We start from the raw sequence: 23,805 nt of genomic DNA, 5'->3' as shown, positions 1-23,805 counted from the left end.
TTTATGTTTTTATAACTCATATGCCGTAATGCAAAAATATATGCATACCTGCCATGCCGCTTTTAATAAGTCAGAAATCGGCATTGGTTATAAGGTATAACACGTGATCACGTGTAACATGTAAATGTCTGACACATGTGATATTTTGGCTGGATTCATCACATTTGTGGAATTCCCTGCACATCGCTATATTACCTTTCGGTGGTGCATCAAGGTCAAATATTATGACTCTTAGTTTCCGCCGTTTCCTCTACGGTCCGGGTTGTCAAATGCATGAACCCTAATATGAACTTGGAAATACAAATATGATAAAGGGCATTATATATAAAATTATTATATGTTCTTACTTTCCTGCGCTTTTCAACTGGAATGGTGCATTCACAATCAAATATACTTGATACTTAGTAATAACCCGCAATAAATTGTTGAACGTGGATTATTCTATGATAATTATGGCAGATGTCAAAGTAAGAAAATGGCTGCACTCAATTAAAAAGTGCCTTACGTCAAGTTAAATTCTTAAAATATACAAAAATGGTATCGGGTCCACCGCACTGCGTTGCAATCGAATCCACCGCCGTCTGCGACGAAAACATTTTTTTCATTTATTTTATAAACAGGCAATAATAATTTCCCAATTTTTCAAATTATGATTAATTTGTGAAAGTATCATTGATCGGATGTGATGCCGATGTATGATGGGGTCGTTTTGCACACATTTGTATGTGTTTTAACCAAAATTAGGCAAAAGTGGCGTCCCCTCATCAAACTGTACAGAAGTGTTTGCATAAACGGCAATGAATTGCACCGTATCCGTGTAATAGGTTGAAAGAGTACATATGTGGGCTCCAGTCTCACTGAGTGTTTCCAGTAAAACATTAAAACATAAAACAAAATTCTGTCGTATACTTACCGACAACAGCAAACGGCCATATTTTATCCACCGCTTCTGCGACGAATACTCCACCGTCGCTGCGGTAGACCCACCGCTTCTGCGAAAGCTATGGCCAGTGTGAAAATATAGAATAATTAATTGAAATCCAAAAAAAAAAAGTTAAGGAATTTTAAGTTTGATCAAAGAGCTTGATTTAAATATGTAATACAAGTCTCTGGTTTGATATCAAACCTGGTATTTCACATCTTTAACTTCATCACGCAAATGTTTTGAAGTTCATTACCAGAATTAGCACGTAAAGTTCATTACCAAAATTAACATGTGTAAATATTTTTATTGCTACATATGGGTTTCACTTTAAAGACATGCATTTCAAATTCTGACAATTTCACTGTTATGTTAATTATAACCATTTTTTTTATTTTTATGTATACTGTCAACGTAGAACGTAACGACTTGAGTACTGAAGTATAACATACAATAAAGGTCAGGAAATATGTCGTGGTGAGCCAGCTGTATTTAGTACTTTACAACCAAGAACAAACGGAACGTGTTTACGGGGTTTAGCTGAATAAGTTGCGCAAGCGTCGGTGTGATCGAAAAAGAAGAAGAAGCAGCACTGGATAGCTCTTGTTAAACATTTAACGTGTAAATAACTTTTGACAATTTTTTAGTTTACAAAGAAAGAGTAGACAATTGTAAAAATGTATACTTATTGTTATGTGGTTGTCTTCAATATATTTCGATGAATATATACGTTGTAGATCTGTTATTAATGTTTAGGTCATTTGTCAGCTCTTTTTCCCGCCATCTTGACCAGGCCTACATTCTATTATTTTGTCAAATTTACAGACACACGTGAAGTCAAAACCAAATCAGTCAAAAAATTGTTCAATAGTGAACAACACTAAATAATATCACAGTAGTGCCATATTTCCATGTCATGTGGTAGGTGTTTACAGTGGTCCAATTTGACCTATTTAAATTTTAAGCAATTGATGTCCTTTAGGTCAATTTGTGTTTTTTGTAATACCTCAAATATTTTCAAAGTCCATTGACATATGGCTTTGAAACTTTGCACTATTGTTCACCATCATGACCCCAACCTGTAGACAGAAGGAGGTAACTCTATCAAGCATTTTGTCAGAATTATGCCCCTTTTTCGACTTAGAATTTACGTTAAAGTTTTTGTAATACCTCAAATATGTTCAAAGTCCATTGACATATGGCTTTGAAACTTTGCACACTTGTTCACCATCATGACCCTAACCTGTAGACAGGAGGAAGTAACTGTATCAAGCATTTTGACAGAATTATGCCCCTTTTTCGACTTAGAATTTACATTTAAGTTTGCATACCACCTCAGATATTTTCATATTCTATTGACATCTGGCTTTGAAACAAGTTGAAATTTTATTCTTTAATCTTTGAGAGCATAATAGGACTCTCTTCAAGGCCTATAACTGTAACATGGTCTTAAAGAAAAATTTTACCCTTTTGTTAACTCAGAAAATTTTACATTTTCAAGGTTTTTTTACTATCAAGCACTAAGAATAGTCGAGCGTTGCTGTCCTACCGACAGCTCTTGTTAATCTAAGGAGTTTCTGCTGTATTATGCATTTGTTATTAAAATGTTTGATATGTTGGATGACCATGTGTATTTGATAATTTGTATGACTATTAATGGTAAATTGGTTTGCAATAAAAGGGCAAAAAAGACTTGAATATAAGTTTACAATCTTTTATAATGAGCCATACTGGTAAGGCAGGCTTCGCGAAAGTTGCCGGACCGTCGGACATGTCCGACAAAAATTAGGCCGGTCCGATATTTTTTTCCGAGTTCCAGACCTTATGTCCGGTACGAATACCGGGATATATCCAAGACCAATCAAGACCGAGTTTTCTCCCTTGAATAAAAAAATGTAAAACGAGTTTTGATTCGCCGTTTCATTTTTAGTGTCCAATCAAATTAGATACATACAACTTTCAATGATCTTGTACTCGGAAGAAAATGTTGGTGTTACTGCATTATTAAATTATTACGTTGGCGCTACGCCATGCAAAAAACGTAAATTATCTAATGAAGGAAAAAAGCGAAACAAAAGAAATACGAGTCCAGGCGCCTGCCGAGAAAATTTGTGGGTAAATGGAAAAATGGCCGCTCGTGGTTGGTTTTTAACGAGGAAGAAAATAAGATGAAATGTACATTGTGTCATAAATTTTATAAAGATCATATGATGATGATGATTTTGATCATGAATGTTTAAATTTCCAGACAGAGTCCATCAATCTGGATAAACTGATGTTTTATTTAAGAGAATAAAATTGTGTTGCAAATCTTTAAAAGTTCCTATGTCTTTAAAAAAACACAAACGTATTACCATATACATATATTTGGAAAAAAAATTCGGTCAGACAAAAGTTCTTTCGGTCAGACAAGAATTGAAAGTTTGTCTGACCGGATGTCAGGCAAATGTTTCAGCAGTTTCGCGAAGCCTGGTAAGGTACATGCAAAACCAGATAACCATCAAAACCGAACAGCTCCTAAAATGCTGATTTAGTTGTTTACTTTGTTCAGTGGTTGAGATATATCAGACTTTTTTTATTAATATGTTTCTTCTATGGTTAAGTAAATTAAATTGATTTTAACTTTCTTGAGAGGTAACACTAACAGTTGTGTGTCTATTGCAATGTTGACATTGAAAATTCTGATGTCAAGAGTGCAATACCTGAACTCTAACGCTATTATCATTTCCTCAAAGCCCTTCTTGCTTAATTATTTCCTTTTTTAACTTGGAATATTTTCCTTTTTTCTCAAAAACCATGAAAGGTATTCACTTCGAACCTGAGATATTTGTTGACTGCTAAGCCTGTTGCATATTTGCAAAATGTATGCCCCCTCAACGCAGAGAAAAATGGAGTGTGCTGTCCGAAGACAGGTCTTGTTATATATTTAGTTCACCTGAGTGATAGCAATGTCAGGTGAGCTATTCACATAAGTTAATCAATATTAGCATTGAAGTGTTTCTTGTTATCATGTGTTCAGTAGTTTCAATTAATTAGTCTGAAATTCCCAATTAAGACTGTGTACAATTTTCCCAACAATTCCAATGGTGTAAAACTGTTAGTGGCTTTCCAAAATACTGAAAAAAAGAAGGCCTAGACTTTGTTGATATTTTTTTAATGGAAAAGCAATGACATCTCTCTATTGTTATTACAGGAGTCTCTAAAACATAGCAATGAGCAGTGACTATCAAGAATATCCAGATGTTGTACAGGAAGTGAGAGGAGCTTTAGTAAGTCTTATGTGTGGTGATAAGCCTAACGTTAAGCATGTTAAGATTTTGTTAAAGACCACCCTTGTGGCTGATGGGTTGCTTTTAAGGGTTGAGGCCTCAGAATTGCAGTCTTCCTTTATCCCTGCATGACTGTAAGAGACAATTAAACGGGTTCAAATCATTTCATAGCTCCATTTTGACCATTGGTGTTGCTTTAAGTTTGTAACACCCAAGGTTAGCCAGAATCATCTTTCCTGTTTTGGCACCATATGACTATTGTGTTAGTGCACCATAAAACCAAACAAACAAATAAGCTTTTTAAAGGTACATTAAGCCTCAAAAATGAATACATATTTAAAAAATATGTAATTTTTTCTCTTGACTTGTTTAGATTAAGAACATGTTTACTGCATATTATGTGAAAACAGCATTGATGACTGTGAAACAAATTTGTCAGAAACATAGCTAAAACATAGAGAGTAGAATTTTATCTTCCATACAAAATACTAAATCTGACACTATAACTTCAGCTATGATTAATTCAGCAGGGCTAGCACTGGCAGATTTTTTCTTTGAGCCAATTTTTCGCGGCGAAAATTGCGTGCCTGTATTTTATTTTCAAACAAGCAATCATGGTACTGCAGAATAACCAGAATTCAATTGTCAGACTTACTTATTGCATTATCTCATATATGGAACACTTTAAAAGGCATGAGATATTTAGAAGAAAAAAAAAAACATAAACTATATTTTACAACTTTATTTTGGTAGCTACATTTTTATCACATTAAAACTGATCATAAAAGCTTGCAGCTCAGTAGCTATAACATTTTCCAGGCTAAGTTGTTCAGCAATGTTTTCATAAAATCTAAGTCAGTGGCATGACAGTGACATCAGAACCACATTCTAATGTGCTGCTTCAGCTTGCTTGGTTAATGCCAAAGACTTTGTTTGAGGACTATCTGTATCTGAAATTATAAAAACAGAAACATTTGAGAGCAAGAAGAATAATTATTAATGAAGAAAAGAATATTGAAAAGTTCTAAACTAAACATAATTCAGGAAAAAAATGACATACTATTCATTATAAGAGTAAAGTTATTAGCATAAGTTTCCTAAAAATATTTTGTATGCTTCTTGAATTTTCCTTAAACATTTCACAGCCATATGCCATTTGTAAATGAATGCTCCAGACATATGTTATGTACAAAGTAAGGTCAATTTTTTTCCAGGAATACTAATTGTCAAATATACTCCTTGTCAAATTTATATAAGTTTTTTTTTTTAACAATTTTTAGGTCCGATTTAATTTGCAATTTAAAAAAAAACAACTTATATTCTATAACTCATAATTCCTTTGATCTTTTTATCAACAACAATAAAATTTAATGAATGCAAACTTACCGTAAAGTCCTCCATTTCATAACCAAACTGTTGATTTAATTGGCGATAATCTTAAGATGCCGCTAGTTATTGTTTTTATATTGAATATAAAGACCAATTATCCAGTGCACATTTAACAATCTGCCACAGGTATTTTTCACACCAATTAGTGTCGTATTTATCAGCTGATAAACATGTAAACATACCATGAGGTCAATGTATTAGACTGTGTTACTGTTTATAACAATATTTTATTTGGAAGGGAAGTACCAAATATAGACCAGTCAATGACCCCACAAAAAGGAGACTGTGTCGCTGTCTTTTGTGATAAGAAGCGGTAAAGCGGAAGTTGTATATGGTAAACCAAATGTGTACTTTTCCATTCTTAAAATAGCAAATGCTAAATTTAGACTGGATATTCCAAAAGTTATACTTTTCGTAAGTTGGAGCCAATCATGTTTTTTTTGAGCCAATTTAATAATTTTGGAGCCAATTTGCTCATTGGCTCCCGCCAGCGCGAGCCCTGATTCAGCCATATGGCCAATGAGTACAATTTTGGAAACTGTAACAAAACACTAAAATTAAAAGCATCTGAGAGATAAAATTAAGGCCATCCTTAAAAAAATGTTTATTTGCAGTAACGCGACTGACTCACAAAATTTGCCCCTACTCATATTTTTTTTCATGGTCTGGATAAAAAAAATTTTTTTTTTTAATCAGAAAATTATGCCTTGTGCTTTGTTTTCGTTTTTTAAAGGTTAATAGAAGAAATAAAATGTAGTTCTTATTAAATTAGGATTCAGTTATCAATTTATTAATTGTTACCAGCTTATCAAAGTATATATTGTCCAGCATTTTGAAATTCCATGTTTATTTGGGAGTACAGTTCAATAAAAAAAAAATAATAAAAGAATTATCGACCTACCTACCCACCTTGAAAATTCTGGGTCGGGTTACTGCAAACAAACATTTTTTTAAGAACTGCCTAATTGCAATTTTAGGATTTAATGTTCTGAACTGGATAAACAGGGTAAAAGTAATCTTATTTGTTCTTTACAGAATCCAGGTCGTTTAAAGTTTCAAGGGAACAGTATAGTGTTTAAAAATACAAAGACCGGAAGGGTTGATCAGTTTCAAGGAACTGATATAGATGAGGTGAAGTGGTTGAAGAGAGCAAGGGGTTACTGTCTCAAAATTGTCTTACACAGTGGACATATACACAGATTTGATGGCTTTAAAGAAACAGTAAGATACAGATTCAGATATTTAAAAAAATAGTTCTTTTTCAGTATAATTGTGCTTCTTGAAATTTTTCTATGGCGCTTGTTTTAGTCAATCTATACCTGTACTTCCTGTTTTACTTCCGTCTTCATTTATTGATTTGAGTTTAAGCTCATGTTACTACAAAAAGACACCTTGTCAGGTTAAGGTAAATGAAGATGAATCTTGGAAGGAACGTTCTTTACATTAAATATCAAATCTTAATATGTTCAAATATTTTTGTTCTGTACAGAACTTTGATTGATAACAAAATTTGAACATCTTCCAGGCTCAAAGCTTCAATGTGAGGCATATTCTAGTAGATCTCCAGAAAGATAGATCGCATTATGTTCCTGATATTAACCCCAACCCAGAGGTCACTTATTTTTATAATGTCTGGAATAATAGGGAAAACTTTTTAAAAAAATGTATTCGATAATAGATTTTGGGTTGACTTGTATGTTTTAATTGTTCCTTGATTTGCATTGTTTAAATTTATATCTATATTTTATCTATGAATTTTTGATTTACAGGATCAGGACAAACTGGGATCATTTATTTCACGTAATTACAATACGAAGCTGGAACCTGTTGATCTTTCAGTTAAAGGATGGAACTGGGGACAGGCTAAATTTGAAGGTATTTCCTATAAAGATAAAGCAATAAAACTCCCTATAATGTTGAATTCAAGGACCTTTATGCATGAAATTAAAAAAGGGTATGCAGATTTTGATGCAGTAAATTTAATATGTGCAAATATAATTGGATTGTATATCTGGACATTGATAAAACTGTTCAGAGAATAATGAAGCTATCTTGCTCACCCATGTGAAAGTGACTGTGTAATACCTTTTGTTAAAGTTATGCATGCTAGTAGCTACTTTATTAGCAGCCAACTGTTTATTTTACCAATCATGGAAGGTATTTGCTTAAAACTTTACACCTACCTATGAGATAATTTTCCATGGGTTTAACGGTAGCATGGATTTCAATGGAATAATAGCCCTTTATGTGAACTTAAACTTTACTAGTTCAAGATTTGCTTGAAGAGTCAGTGTTCCCTTGAAACTTGACACATGTCTTCAGAACATAATTGAAGGCCACTTTCCAAAAACCTTAACTGGCCCAGATTGTTCCTGAATTACTGGTATTACAGTTTGTGAACTTACCAAATTCATGTTCTTAGTGTTTGGGGTAAAGTTCTGCTTTAACTACTACTTGAAACTTCATACATCTTTGGAGCATAATTGAAGGTCATTATTTAAGAACCATAACTGTAGCATGGATTTTAACTATGGAAAAATTATTGCTACAAGTTCCACATCAGTGACAATTGATATTGAATCCAAACTGACGATATTAACTATGATATTTGGTGGCCACTTCTTTTCTGTAGTTTAATTCCAACAAGGCGTTCATAAACACTTATCCGTAATGTTTATTTCAGGATTTAGGCATATTGTTTGTAGCTCATCTGAGCCAGTGTTACATACAACTGAAGTAGGGTCATAAGTGTCTTGTGGACACATTTTTAGTTCTTACTAGTATTGTTTAGTCTGTTATCTTCAGGTAATGGTTTGAATTTTATGATTGACAATAACTTGGCATTTGAGCTTCCACTGAACAATGTATCTACAACAACAACAGCCAAAAATGAGATCACGCTAGAGTTTCATCAAAATGACGATGCCGCGGTCTCTCTAATGGAGATACGATTTCATATTCCTGGTGATCCAGCTAACCAAGAAGTAGATACAGTTCAAGTAAGTTTGAGCTATTGCCAATTTTTTTTTTATAATTTTTGACCTTTGACCCTCACATAAAGGTGGGTTTTTTTTGTCGTTGCCATAAATTGCTGGGGTTGGAGGCATAAGTGTAACCCCCAGTCCATCTGTGTGTGTGTGTGTGTGTGTGTGTGTGTGATGGAAAACCCAAAATTTTGGGTTCTGGTTGATAAATTTTTCCCTGCATTTATGGGGAAATTTTTTGTTAAAAATTTGGTTTTGGGATGACCAAAAAGAGCAGCTGATTTTTTCAAATTTATGGGTCAAAAAGACTGGTTTTTTTTTTACTTTAAATGGTTTTTGTCAGAGATTTCCCTTTTTCTCTGAGCAAAAGCAGTTTTTATTTCCCTTTCAAAAAGTAAGATATTTAAAACTCTCTAAAACAAAAAACCTCTCAAACTAAAAACCAAAAAAATTTGCTTCCAAAGGGGTGTTTTTATTGCAAAAGGGGTTTTTGCTTGTTTAATTTAACAATTTTTTTATTTGGTTTGGACAAACCCTTAGGTCGGGGCCTCTAACTTTACGTTAGGGGTCGCTGAGTTTAAGGTCAGTGTTGCTTAGAACAGACTTTTAGACTGTTATTGACTTTAATGCCCAATGTGCATTGAAAATCATTGACAAATGTGCAGGTTTGGGGAGCATCCATAGCAGATATTCTTGTTTAATCTCAATTTTTTAGTCAATATGAATATTGTAAGGAAAATTGATTTTATTAGATAGTTTCATGTTGATTGTTATCTTTCCATGGAAGTTTTGTTTGAATCTGACATCCCTACATCATTTTCACATCATAACTTATTTAAGGTTATTGTTATATTATCAGGAATTTCAGAACAAAGTTATGGAGAATGCTGAGATTATACAGGCAACAGGTGATGCAGTCTGTGTTCTCCCTGAGGTACAATGTCTCACACCCAGGTAAATACTTCTATACCTGATTTCTTATATCATGTGATATATTTTGTATCTTTATAGTGGGAATATTTTTATGCCCCCGCCATGTAATGGCCGGGGCATATAGTGTTACCCTGTTCCGTCATTCTGTCATTCCTTCATCATCAGTTTCCGTTCATTATCTTAAGAACGGTTGCACACATTCAACTCAAATTTGACATATGGATATGTCATGAGAAAATATAGGTCAAGTTCGAATTTGGTCATGGTAAGGTTCGATGATTTTTGGCAGAGTTATGCCCCTTTTACTTTGAAAATAATATGAAATTTCAGTTTCCGTTCATTATCTCCCCAACGGTACAACACATTCAACTCAAACTTGACATATGGATATGTCATGAGAAAATACAGGTCAAGTTCGAATTTGGTCATGGTTCGATGATTTTTGGCAGAGTTATGCCCCTTTTACTTTGAAAATAATATGAAATTTTCAGTTTCCGTTCATTATCTCCCCAACAGTACAACACATTCAACTCAAACTTGACATATGGATATGTCATGAGAAAATACAGGTCAAGCTTGAATTTGGTCGTGGTTCGATGATTTTGGCAGAGTTATGCCCCTTTTACTTTGAAAATAATATGAAATTTTCAGTTTCTGTTCATTATCTCCCCAAAGGTACAACACATTCAACTCAAACTTGACATATGGATGCGTCAAAGGAATGCGCAGGTCAAGTGCAAATTTGGTCATGGTTCAATGATTTTTGGCAGAGTTATGCCCCTTTCACTTTGAAAGTAATATGAAATTTTCAGTTTCCGTTTATTATCTCCCCGATGGTACAACACATTCAACTTAAATTTGACATATGAATATGTTTTTGGAATGCCCAGGCCAAGTTCGAATTTGGTCATGGTTCAATGATTTTTGGCAGAGTAATGCCCCTTTCACTTTGAAAATAATATGAAATTTACAGTTTCTGTTCATTATCTAACTTAAATTTGACATATGGATATGTCAAAGGAATGGGCAGGTCAAGTTGGAATTTGGTCATGGTTTGATGATTTTTTGGCAGTTTTAGCACTCATACTTTTTGCCATTATTTTGGCTACAAATATGCAATATGCTATTTTTAAAAGGTTAAGACTGAATAATTTCAGTGCCTTGAACATTGTATGAAAATGGTTTGTGTTAACATTGAAAAGTTTTAAGGGCTTTGAACTTAAAATGAAAAAAATAATTAATGCACCATCTGAAATTGTGGCTGCATGCGGGGGCATCCTTGGCATGATGACACATTTCTAGTTTATTATTTCATTTTTAAAAACTTAATTAAACTTTTCCATCAATTTTCTATTGACTAATTTATTCACAATTTTCTGTTTGCAATATATGCATTTCTTTTAAGGGATTTTTTGCAGTACTTTAAATTTTTGAATTCAGTGTCATACTTACAGAATGTTGTCATGTGGTTTTATATTACAGGGGTCGTTATGACATCAAGATGTACACAACATTTTTCCAGCTTCATGGTAAAACATTTAACTACAATGTTCCATACACTTCTGTCTTACGCTTATTTCTACTTCCTCATAAAGATGGCAGACAGATCTTTTTTGTGGTAAATTTATAACTTTATTCAATCATTATACTATTCTTGTACATACTCAATAATTGTTTCTTTTTTATGTACTTTTTGATATGATATATGATTGGTATGCTGGAAAAAATCTTAAAGAGCTAGGTCGTGATGTATACATTTTCATTCTTAATATAAATTTCTTATGTGCTTTATTTACTTACCATAGCAAACATACAAATAATGAAATTATGTCAAATTTATTTGAATTTGCTATGCTGTAGTGAATAGTTTGGAATAGAATTAGGAACATTACATCTGAAATACCTGTAATATTTGGAGTAAAGGATGAAGAAATGAAAATATAAGTATTTATAGGGTACGGAGTATTTTGGCAAATTTGACTTTGTTTTTAGAATATTTATGAATGATTATTGTTATAACTGTTGTCATTGTGTTTGGAAAGTTTCTGGAGTTTAATGTCGGGAGGAAGTATTCTTATTTGATGTAACGGTTGTTTGTTGTTTTATTTTCAGGTGAGTTTAGATCCACCAATAAAACAAGGTCAGACAAGATACCATTTTCTGATATTATTATTCTATAAAGATGATGAGATGACACTGGAATGTGGACTAGGAGAGTATGTACCATAAATATTATACTTTTATAACTATGAAATACTGTTGGAAAAAGGCGTAAAATGAAACAAACAAACAAACAAAACCTATTTTTCATGAATTTCATTCCATTCAGTTATGTCTTAGCAGCAAGCTTCATATTATTTAGAAATACCATTTCAAATCTCAGTACTTTGTCATTAAAGTTAAACAATACCAATGCCAGTAAGCTAAGAAATGAGTGGTGTTTGTTGCCTGCTTGTGCCTGAAATGATAATGATAGTAGCTTTTAGAGTCTTCTAGCTTCAGTTGGAAAGTGTTCTTAGAATGTTAACAATGGCAGTCAACCATTAAAAATAAGATGTTATTATGCAAATGGTTTGAGTAGGAACTTTAAATATTTTGTCATTGATTCTATTCAGTTTAAAGCTTCTCAGTTTTATGAAGCCATGATTTGCATAAGATGATGTGAGATTTGTTACATAAACCATAGTGATGTAATGTATCAGAATTAATTCAATTTTATAAGGTTTCTGTACTTGAAGTATTTGAAAAAATAGAATTCTGTATGATTAATGCACTCTGTTTTTGTTTATCTCTGCAGTCAATTAGAAGAAAGATATGAAGGAAAATTACAAAAGGAAATGAATGGACCAGAGTATGAAATAGTTAGTAAAGTGTTCAAAGCTGTAACTACTAGAAAAATCACAGTTCCAGGAAGTTTTCTAGGGTATGTTTATTTTTGTGACAATGTTTGCAAGCCAGACGCCAAACTTCTCAAAGATGAGTTTTTTGTGATGGCCTATGTCCATTAACTGTATGTCTTTTAATTATCTTTTCCCAAACCAATGGTTGGATTTTTGACACTTCTTAGAAGTGATTTTACAGATGATAATCTACTAGCCTTATAGCAAATAATTCCAGTCGGATGCAGGAGATCATAGGTGATAAGAATAGCCTTTTAAGGAGCTCCACTGAGGTGCAAATGCCTAAACACATAAAATTTGAAATTCTTACATAAATCAACTGGTGCACTAAGAACCAGTATGCAAAGATTATAAACCTAAAATTTACTCTAAATTAAATTGAGAAATCAATATTTGTATGGTTCTCAGTTTAAAATGCTTTTCATTTTTGGGTCATTTTGCACACACACAAAAACATGGAGAAATGAAGTGAGCAAATGATCTAAAATTTTGGACACAACTTCAGACCCGCTTCAAATGATACACATCTTTAAAAAATAAGGTTTTCAGTCCTGTCAAAAAACTGTGGAGTCCTTCAAAGAATGAATTTCTTTAAATAACAAAGCCTGAGCATAGATGTTTGATTTGTAGCAGTGATCCAAAATTACACTGGTCATATTTACTAGTAGAATTAGTTACATTTTTGAGGACAAATACCTTGATGAAGTGAATTATAAATATATTTTGTTTTACTTAATTAAACATTATTTACTAACATACATATGTAATAATATGTTATGTTTGCACCAGGCACTCGGGTACCCCAGCAATAGGTTGTTCATATAAAGCAGCTACAGGTCTCCTTTACCCACTTGAGAGAGGTTTCATTTTCGTGCACAAACCTCCCGTGCATATCAGATTTGACGAGTTAGCAGCTGTCAACTTTGCCAGAAGTGCTGGAAGTACGAGATCTTTTGATTTTGACGTTGAAACTAAAGCTGGAAATGTTTATACCTTCTCAAACATTGAAAAGTAAGTCTTAGTTTTAAAAAATATTTTAAACTTGTTTTGTTTCTTTCTTCTTCATATTATGTTATACCCCCTGGCGTCCGTCCGTTAGCAATTTGGTTTCCGGAGCATAACTTAAGTTCCATTTGGCCCACAATATTCAAACTTCATAGGATGATTGTCCATATTGGGTAGAAGACCCCTATTCGATTTTGGGCATCACAAGGTCAAAGGTCACTATGACCTTAAAACTGAAAAACAGTTTCGGAGCATAAACTATGTCCCATTTGGCCCACAGTGTTCAAGAACTTCATAGGATTGATTGTCCAAATAATTGGGTAAGAAGACCCATATTGATTTTGGGGTCTCAAGGTCAAAGTCACTATGACTGAAAACAGTTTCCGGAAGCATAAACTTCAGTTCCATTTGGCCCACAGCTGTTCAATCTTCATAAGAATGATTGTCTATATTGGGTAAAACTCCTACTGATTTTGAGGTCCAAAGGTCAAGGTCCAATTACTTAAAACTGAAAACAGTTTCTGGAGCATGAAACTTAAGTTCCATTTGGCCCACAGCGTTCAAACTTCATAGGAAATGATTGTCCATATTGGGTAGAAAACCTATTGGTTTTGGGGTCAACAAGGTCAAAAGTTAAGTCACTATGACCTTAAAACTGAAAACAGTTTCCGGGAGCATAACTTAAGTTCCATTTGCCCACAGTGTTCATACTTCATAGGATGATTGTCCATATTGTCACAAGATCAAAGGTCAAGGTCACTATTACTTTGAAATTGAAAACAGTTTCTTGAGCATAACTTAAGTTCCATTCGGCCCACAATATTCAAATTTCATAGGAAGTTTGTCCATATTAGGTAGAAGACCCCAATTGATTTTGGGGTCACAAGGTCAAAGGTCAAGGTCACTCTTACCTTAAAACTGAAAACAGTTTTCAGGGCATAACTTAAGTTCCATTTGGACCACAATATTCAAACTTCATAGGAGGATTGTTAATTGAAGGAGGTAATACTTTATTTAATTCCAATTCTTACAAATGCTTCATCTTGACTTTAAAAAAAAACACTTTCGGGCATATAATGCTCCGCCTAGCGGTGCTCTTGTGTTGAATTGAAGTAATTTTAAGTAATTGGCTCATTCAATACCTAAGTAGAAATTTTGGACTTTAATGATATATGACTGTATAGTAATCATTAAATATTGTCCAACATAGGTCATGTGCCTCCTTTTTCTTAGAAAAGTTACTTTACTGAAAAAAAGCACAGGCTTTCTTTTATTAATGCCATATTACAGAATAGGAAAAACTGTTCACTGTAATGTATATACTGTCATTATGCAGTATTTGTTATAGATCCACTGCTTGTTGGTACACAAACATGTTTTAAACATGGTTATTTATTTACAGGGATGAGTATGGAAAACTATTTGAGTTTGCAAAGAATAAAAATCTGAGAATGAAAAATATTGGTAATAAAAAGGTAGGTAGTGTGTATCTTGTAAATTATACAACATGATTCTTCAGCTGATGCTGTCTGATTTCAAACTTTTTTCAATTGCTGGTTTGACTTAAAGGTAAAGAATGCCGTCAAAATTTAAAGTATGCTCACTTAGTTTTACAGGGAGAAGTTCAGATAGATGATTCGCTCCTCAGACACCGCAAAATTTCAATATGACAATTGATTCGAGAGGTTAGGTCTTATAGTCATTTGTCTGTCATCGTTGATTCAGAAATTATGTGATTTTAGTGGTCAGTCAATTGCTGAGATACTGGTAATCACTTGTTAGTTATCCAGGAAAGCTGTGACCCAAGATGTGACCAAAAAAGTGTTGAACTTTGTGTAAAATCCAGACAAAGAAAGAATTGACAACATTACATACATGTATTTCAGAGTGGTGTTAACAATTATGATGCGATGATGGACAGTGATGATGAGGATGGAGGACATGATGCCTATCTGGAGAGAATGAAAGCTGAAGGAAAAGACAGGGATAGTGATGCTCTTGATGATGATAGTGATTCTTCAGGTAATGCCAATACTATAATTTTGTATTAGTTTCCCCTTTTGAGATAAAGCAAAAATATAATATTTCTGAACAAAAGTGCCACGGGCATGATTCCACCAAACACAGGTTCTTGTCATCTCCGACTGCTCTTGTTGTACATACATTTGTAATAAATTCATAGCCCAGAACGGGTTATGGAAGTAATAGTGTTTCAATTGAGAAGTTCATTTATAAATTTCAGATGAAGATTTCCGACCTGAGGATTCAGCTAGTGATGTTGCTGAGGAGTATGACAGTAATCCTATGACTACCTCAGACTCTGATGAAGTAAGTTGGTAGTCAGTAAATTATAGTCAAGTTTCAGATAATGAGTCAGTTACCAGTAAGTTGGTAGTCTTAAAAATTTGCTTTCAGTTAGTTGGTAATCTGTTAGCATTTATAAAGCTGTTCTAAGGTGCTAAGTCATAAGGTAGAAAGTAAGTATGGTCTTAGTCATAGAGATAGTAACTTAATTATCAGCTAGTAGACAGACAAAACAGTGGTATGTTGGGGCATCTATGTATGTGTCGGATAGGGTACTATACTATCATAATAATGTACAACACGTTGTGTCTGGTTTATACGTCTATTCAAACTACTAACCTTTACACTACAAAAAAAGGAAAAAAGTTTGGGGAAACCCGTTTTTACCCCTTAGGGTAAAAAAGACGTCCACGCATACGTTGGGTCTTTTAACTGGCAAACATGTTATAAGCGCAATTCTCGACAGTATGCTTTTGTAGTTAATAAATATTGTTTAAGTGATTATTTAAACATGTAAGACCCACACTTTGTAACACCCCCACCACATAATGTTTTAGAGTCTATATTACTTTGTCATGTTGGTTGGTCATTCAGTTAGCTGGTCAGTTAGTCTCCATGTGTCTGCAATAAAAATCCTTTATCCTTTGAGGGATTTTTTTTTCAAATGTCAACCTAAACAGGGTAATGTGCAGAACCCATGCCACCAATGTCCCATGTCAAGGTCAGGATCATGCTTGATACTTAAATATCAGATGGCCAGTAGGCAGACAAGTTTGTTTGTGCTATAAGTCATATACCCCTTCAAGGATTTTCTTTTAACTTTGGTTAAATGTTCACCTTAAGGGAATGTGTAGAATCCATGCCATCCTTGTGCCTGATTTGTGTTGACACAGTTGTGCTGCCTCAAGGTAAAGGTTACCTTTAAAAGTTTAATACCAGGCAGTAAATGGGGGGTCTGTGGCTGAGTGATTAAGGTCATTGACTTAAACTACTGGCAACTCATCACTTCAGACTGGAATTCTTTCATATAAGGAAGCTCTTCAGCTACCTTACGGAAAATTAGTGGTTCCACTTGGGTGTCTTTTCAGAGGCCTTCCTCCACAGGTAAAGCTGGAAAGTTACCATGTGACCTTTATAGTGTTGGCTCAATGTAAATTTTCAAAGTTTGATAAGTCAATAATTCATGTTTCACATTTTTGATGTGTGATAGTGTTTATTTCTGCCTTACTGTTTGGTTTACCTTGGCCTTACTATTTGGTTACCGTTGGCCTTACCATTTGGTTTATGTCTGCTTCACTGTTTGGTTTATGTCGGCCTCATTAGTTGGTTTATGTCGGCCATACTGTTTGGTTTATGTCGGCCTCACTGGTTTATGTCGGCCTCACTGTATGGTTTATGTCTGTCTCACTGTTTGGTTTATGTCAACCTTACTGTTTGGTTTATGTCGGCTTCACTGTTTGGTTTATGTCGGCCTCACTGTTTGGTTTATGTCGGCTTTACTGTTCTGTATATGTATCATGAAAATGCAAGTACACAGTTTGATGGGGGTGTTAGTATTAATGACAGATTGCATAAAATGAATGATTGGTATAACTTCAGGAAGGTAGTGGCTCTGGTGGTGAACAAGATGAAGAAAAGAAGGCAGAGAAGAGGAAAGAAAAGGAAAGGAGAAAACAAGAAAAAATGGAGAAGAGAGAAAAATCTAAATCTTCTAAAACTGTGGTAAATTACAGAAAATGTTCATAGTTAAAGATATACAAATGTAGATTGAAGCATATTGTTAGTCAGAATGTTAATGTAAATCATATATAACAAAAATTAATGAAAATAAGTATAGAGGGAGGGGGAAAGATAAAAAGTATCTGCCTTTTAACCAGGTATGATTGGTTTGAGTGGTACTGAGGTCACAACCCCTGGAAAAAAAACAATTTGGAAAAAAATTAAAAAAAAGGAATAAAATATTTTGGAGTTGGAATTTTCCTGCATGATACAAAAATTTTTTGGGAACTCATTGTAAAAAAAGTAGAAAAAAATTTGAAATTTTTTAAATTTTTAAAAAGAAGGTGGTCAAGAAAAAGAAGAAAAAAGAAGATCGTGACCCAAAAAACCCAAACGTCCCAGACTGATATTCATCTGGTTTATGTCAGAAAGAAAAACAAAGACATAAAAAATCCTGGTTTTTCTTTGTTTTGATTCTCAAAAAAAAGCGGGAAGTTGGGGAAGGGGTTTTTAACAGAAAAGGGGAAAAAAGGTGAAAAATTACCCCGATAATTATTGAAAGTTTTAAAAAGATTATTGTTTATATATTTGGGCTTTTTGATTGGAAAGAAATTCAACAACCTACCCAAAAATTTCAAAAGATGGTTAATGACAGATTAACCTATTTTTGTGCAGAGTCAGTTTAATTTGGGGGTCCCTGGTTTTGGTTGTTGATTTAAAAAACACTTCCCTAACATTTGGGTAGAACCAACCCTTCTTTTTATATAAGGTTTTATCCACTGCTTTTTGGAAATTTGTAGTTCTACCGGGACCCGTTCAATGCCCGAAAAAACTCCCAAATGCACCCGAGGTTTTCTTACCACTTAAGGAATTTTGTCTATAATTTTTTCTGTGTTGTGTGATTAAAAAAAAAAAAAAAAAAGGGGGATTTTTTTTTTCTTTAAAAATTTGGCAAATCTTTTATTTTGGCAAAAAGTTTCAGTATTTTACATAGACTTGCTTTTTATATTGAAATTACAAACATTTTACTTTCAAAAACTGTTTAGTTTTTTCCAAACTTAAATAATTAAACAATATACAGTTATTTCATATGTGATTTGGGAACAGTCAAACTGTTGGCCCGAGGTGGAGGGGGTAGTGTTTTGAACTTTTGCCCAAGGCCGTAGGCCGAGGGCAACAGTTCAAAACACTATCCCCGACACTGAGTGACAACTGTTTGACTGTTCCCAAATCACACATGAAATAACTGTTTTATTACCTGATCAACTACTGATTTAACAGTATTTGCAGAAGAAAAAAGGAACAAGAAAATAGTTTTGCACTGTATATGTTAATAATTAAACTTAATATTTTAACTATGTCACGTCAAATCTGGTTCATGATCAAGATCGATGGACGCTTCAAGTGGGAATCCTCTATGACGTCAATGACGTCAGAGCACGAGAGGGAAACAGTTGAAACTATTGACCGGTCAACAGTTCGCGAATGTTGACGTTTTTAGAATTTCAGAAAACAGTAAATAATAACAAATTACATTTATATAAGGTATCAGGTAATAAATTTATTTATGTATTACTAGGTTTTTTTTCTGCCCTTGTCTTTTACCAGCTCTTCTCATCTTAACTCAGAAAGCTGGTGACAAAAAGACTTGCTTTTGCTATTATTATAAAACCAGAACAGCTTGCATTACTAAACAACTTATTTATTCTGATATACTGATTTAGCTTAGAAAGTAACTACAGAAAGATACAAATTTAAAGCAAGCAAAAAAAATCAGAAATTTACCCTAGGCCAAAATTTCTTGAAATCAACATTTCAGACTGTTTTGCTATGTTAATTATAAATAGAGGATATTGAATGAGTGTAAGTTCAATACTGAATTTATTGCATGAGTTGATAAAATTATATTATGCGAGCCTCTGGCGAGCATAATATTATTTAAATCAACGAGTGCAATAAATTCAGTAATGAACTTACACAAATTTATTCTATTTATCACATACCCAAAATAAAGACCATTTAAAGTTAAATTAGAGTCATTTTTCATCTATATGACATTGAGCAAACATTTAAAGTTTCGGAATTTTACTATTCACAAGATTTTACAGCAAAATTTAATCTCTTTTAAAAAGTCTGATTTGACAGTAATTTAACAGGGGCATGTCTTACAGTTATATATAGGAATATGTAATACATTTTAGCCATTTGAAGAGAAAGCAAAGGAGGCCAAAGAAGAATATGATATTGCTATTAAGGAGTACAATAAAAAACTTAAAGAAGAAGGACCTCCAAAATCTAGGTGAGAGATTCAATTTATAAGATTTGAACGTTTTTAGATTTGAATTCATTTGATATATGACTAGCAGCTCAAAATATCTTGAAACTTTTATAATGGGGGAAATCTGTATTTTGGTGTTTCACTAACTAAGTATTTAACACAAACATACCAGCAGTGTTTCTGCCAGCTCTGATTTTCTGAGGGTCTTTTATGACCCCCTGTATGATATTTTAGGGGTCATTTCAAATTCATAAGGGTCATGCCAATAAATTTAACAAAAATGTAAAAAAAAAAAACAGGTAACACTTTATAAGTTTTATTTACAATATTTTGTATATTTTTCGTGAAGAAATTGGTCAATCTCTGCTATTTTGGATTATTTGTCATCCAATAATAACGCTGTATTTCTTAAAAATTATGTGTGTTAATTTTCATAGAAGAAAGAAAGTCGATACTATATTGAAATTCGTTCATAGTCGCCTTCTATTTTTCATAGTGCTTCATAGTACAGCCTAGTGACGTAATCAAGGGCCAAATAAAGCTTGACACTAAATATGTTAAGTGTTCATCCTTAGCTGTTTTACAGAAATTAGAAACATTCTCCTGTCGCTATCGCTCCTTCGAAGTTTCTAATTTCTGTAGAACAGCACAGAACGATATGAACACTAACATATACGCAGACTGCATTTTCCAGCAGACAGTTATTCGTTCGCAGAATATGACGACAACAAAATAAATAATTTGTTTGGGCGCTTTCAATATATGCAGTAACGTATAATGCAAGCGTTTATTAACTAGTTGAAATTGGCTAAATGCCGGACCACGGACCCGGTAATTTCATTTCTCATTAAAATTATAGTGGAGCCCACGGTAAACATTCCGTACATTTTTATACTGAATTGACGGTTTATAGTCTGTATATCTGACTTGTGTTGAAATCAGCGACGGTGAAATTCTTGCGTCACAAAATACGCACTAACTAAATTTCATTGCGCCATGGCTGAAAATAGTGCGCCAAAAACGCAAAAACGCGCTCTGGCAGAAACACTGTACCAGAGAAGCAAATTGTTAGAGTTTTTGTGTATCCTAAAAGCAACAATGTCTAAATAGATACGAAAAAGTAAACCTTTTAGTAAAAAAATATGGGCACAAGATGTGGAAAATATGCACAACGTGACTATAAGTTTTCCAGATATCTTAAGTCTTTGATTAGTCTATTATGACTTTGTGTGGGGCATTTTGTATTGAACATTTTACAGAATTAATTTTTATTTATCAGAGTAAAATATATAATTATAGCAGTCCAAGTGAGAAAAAGTCAAAGTCGAAATCAAAATCCAGTCCGAAGAAGCCAGCTGTAGAATCTAAGGCAGGAGCTGGTGGTTCATATAAAAGTAAGGAATTCATTTCGGAGAGTGAGTCATCATCTGACGAGTCTGAAGATGAGGATGATAAACCTCTCAAAAAGGTCAGTACAACATGTAACACTGCATGATTGTAACATAATTCATTGGAAAATCATGATGTTTATTAAACATATTTCTTCTCCAGTTTTCTCCCTTGATTGTGATTTAAGAAAATAAAATGTTCTATTTACTCTGGTTTGGTAAGTTAGATGTGTCTCATACAAGTGGAATTTGTATAATTATGGTTCAATGGCTTCATACTCGTAAACCATGCAGAACATTATTTAGGGAAATCAGATAATTTTGATTATTTACTCTTAAAATTGTAATTAACATAGTAACATACTTGAAATGAATGACCTATTGACATTTGGCAATACCATTCATATTGTCATCTTGAAAGGATGTCTAGTTGCTTCAACTTGCTAAAAATGATTGGGCTAAAATTGTATCAGGTACTTAATTTAGCTTCATTTCAGCTTAATATTCATTTTCATTCTTACACATAATACTAAGATGCTTCCATTCAGTTGGTTGTATCATACAACAGGGATATTAATTCAACAAAATGGTTGTTATGCTCCCCGAAAAATTTTGGGTTGCTACCTTGTAGGTCAAGATCACAGCATGACCTTGCAGCAAAATTGTGTCCGGCCCATAACTTTGTTATTTGAAGTCAGATTTTACAACTATTTCACAGAAATGATCACCATGTTTAGACAGATGTGTCACACGCAAGGTCGGTAGATAGATCTCATTGAGTAGAAGTGCAGTGCAAAGAACAGTACCTCTGCCTTGCCTAAGTTTGGAATTATCACACTTTGAACTTTGTCTGGGACATAACTCTGAAACTACAAAAGATATACTTTCTGTGTCCAAAACTTAGTCGGGGAGCATGACCTGGTTAAACCGGCTCTTGTTTGTAATTGTTTCATATTACAGAAATATTTTATTATATTACCCTTGTTTTGTTTAGAAACAGAAAACAAGTAAGAAAGAGAAGAAGGAGAAAATGGAGGTAGAAGAATCTGGTTCAGAATCGGAGGGAGAAAAACCAACAGGTGTGAAACGTAGATCTCAGAGGAAAGAAGGGGAGGAATCTGATGTTGGTTCAGTAAGTATAAATCTGATTTTATTGTAAAGTTAAAGTTTACACATTGTTCTTAAAGGATATAAAGTATTTGTGATGAAATATTTTTATAAAATTTACAAACAGTAAAATTATGTTGTTTCCATAATATTGTGGTCAATTCTCTAAAGACTTGTAACATTGAATGTTTGACATGAATATTCCACTTAAACAAAATAAAATATTCCAGAATGTAATATTATGGTGCTGTTATAACAATTAGCAATTACTGCATGCATGCAAATAAAATATTGCCAGATCTAATGTATGTGCTTGTGAGCTCTTAAGGAAATTACAAACATTTCTTTTTAAAAAAAGTTTATTGATAAATTCACTTTCTATGGTCTCTATAATTTTAATTTTTTGACTGAGGTCTAGGATCACAACTTTTTTCAGACATCTTCTTGTATGATACCAATAAAATAAGTTTATGAAGCCTGGTAAAAATGTTCCTTGCATAAAGTCGCATCAAGGTATTTCAGTTAATTTTGTTACAAGCAGAAGTCTGAATACCATGGCAATTAGAAACAAAATCTTAAATCTGTCCACTATACAATCATTGTTTATTTTGTAGTTACCAGATGAAGAAGAAATATTAAGTTCCCCGGATCACTCGGATCCTGGTGAGGCTGCCTCCGAGTCCGAGTCTGGATCAGGTTCCGCATCAGAATAAAGAATGTGTGACAACACAAGTCAGAATATCTGATCAATACAACAAGAGTGATTTCCCTTCCTGTGTTGAATAATTACAACTTGTTATTTTACATATTTAGAAAATCATGTAAATCATGTATACGAAGGTTTATTGTTGTGAATATATGTGAATTCTGTTTGTTTATAAGATATTTTCATGATTGTTACAAGAGCATCATAGGTTTACTCTGTACTCAATATGTTTGGTATTAGTTGCTTTTGTTTGTTGTAAAAAGCAGTAGTAACGACAAATGCTTGATTTAAATCTCAGACTATGTTTGACGATATTGCCTATGTTATGGACAATGATATTTATTCTGTTTTTGTCAATGACACTTTACTCTGTCAGGGTTTCTTTTCGTGTTAAGAAACAACAAAAAACATTACCACAATGTTAATGACTTCAGAAGAAGTCTAAATGAAATTTGTTAATAAAATTTACTGTGTATTTTCCTTTTTTATTTTATAATTATATAAAAGGTAAACCTTGTCTAACATTTTAATATCAATGTTGAAACCAAAACCTCTGGAAGGAAAGTTTATGGGTTAAATAATCTATACATATCTCTTTCTAGAAAAACCAAACTTCACTTAAGTGTCACATCCTCTTGAATGAAGATGGTAAGGAAATGGGATCACTCTAGATATATGTGTTGCTTTTGAAGTCATGAAACATGTAAGAAAAGTGCAAGTACAAGTGCATCATTGAATGAATAAGTTAATGTCATGTGAGTGCAGAATATAATCTGGTGTAAGAATGGAGGCTACTTTTTGATATGACTGAAATTTCTTGTAAGTAGCAGTTAATGTAAGATATAAGAAACATGGTTAGATTTTAGATTTCTGTAAATTATCTTGGATGGGACCAGTGTAT

General features: G+C 33.3%; 1 protein-coding gene and 1 long non-coding RNA gene across 2 annotated transcripts; one reads left to right on the top strand and one right to left on the bottom strand.

Moving 5' to 3' along the window:
* Positions 1–1,398: 1,398 nt before the first annotated feature.
* LOC132715509 (FACT complex subunit SSRP1-like) lies at positions 1,399–23,616 on the top strand. Its single transcript, XM_060698514.1, has 19 exons — positions 1,399–1,543; positions 4,116–4,191; positions 6,616–6,801; positions 7,350–7,455; positions 8,386–8,579; positions 9,424–9,518; positions 10,980–11,115; positions 11,610–11,713; positions 12,295–12,420; positions 13,187–13,408; positions 14,805–14,877; positions 15,289–15,424; positions 15,645–15,730; positions 17,306–17,428; positions 17,763–17,768; positions 19,627–19,724; positions 21,003–21,171; positions 22,086–22,223; positions 22,813–23,616. Exons 2-19 carry the CDS (start codon positions 4,135–4,137, stop codon positions 22,909–22,911), a joined length of 2,154 nt encoding a protein of 717 aa, XP_060554497.1. The 5' UTR covers positions 1,399–1,543; positions 4,116–4,134; the 3' UTR covers positions 22,912–23,616.
* On the bottom strand, positions 4,919–5,826 carry LOC132715523 (uncharacterized). Its single transcript, XR_009623694.1, has 2 exons — positions 5,578–5,826; positions 4,919–5,141 (listed from the first exon to the last, which is right to left on the bottom strand). It is a non-coding gene; the product is annotated as an uncharacterized LOC132715523 (long non-coding RNA).
* Positions 23,617–23,805: the final 189 nt, after the last annotated feature.

The sequence above is a fragment of the Ruditapes philippinarum genome, unplaced genomic scaffold (genome assembly GCF_026571515.1).
Source record: "Ruditapes philippinarum isolate M1 unplaced genomic scaffold, ASM2657151v2 ctg1678_1_1_1_1, whole genome shotgun sequence".
NCBI lineage: Eukaryota > Metazoa > Mollusca > Bivalvia > Venerida > Veneridae > Ruditapes > Ruditapes philippinarum.
Note: the sequence above shows the minus strand (reverse complement) of the source record. Positions and strands in the feature narration are given on the sequence as shown.

Excerpts from the sequence above, each read along its gene's own strand:
- LOC132715509 (XM_060698514.1), top strand. The coding sequence starts at position 4,135 with ATGAGCAGTGACTATCAAGAATATCCAGATGTTGTACAGGAAGTGAGA. Across the intron at positions 9,519-10,979 it reads GTACAATGTCTCACACCCAG|GGGTCGTTATGACATCAAGA; the intron begins GTAAATACTTCT and ends TTTATATTACAG. Across the intron at positions 11,116-11,609 it reads GCAGACAGATCTTTTTTGTG|GTGAGTTTAGATCCACCAAT; the intron begins GTAAATTTATAA and ends TTTTATTTTCAG.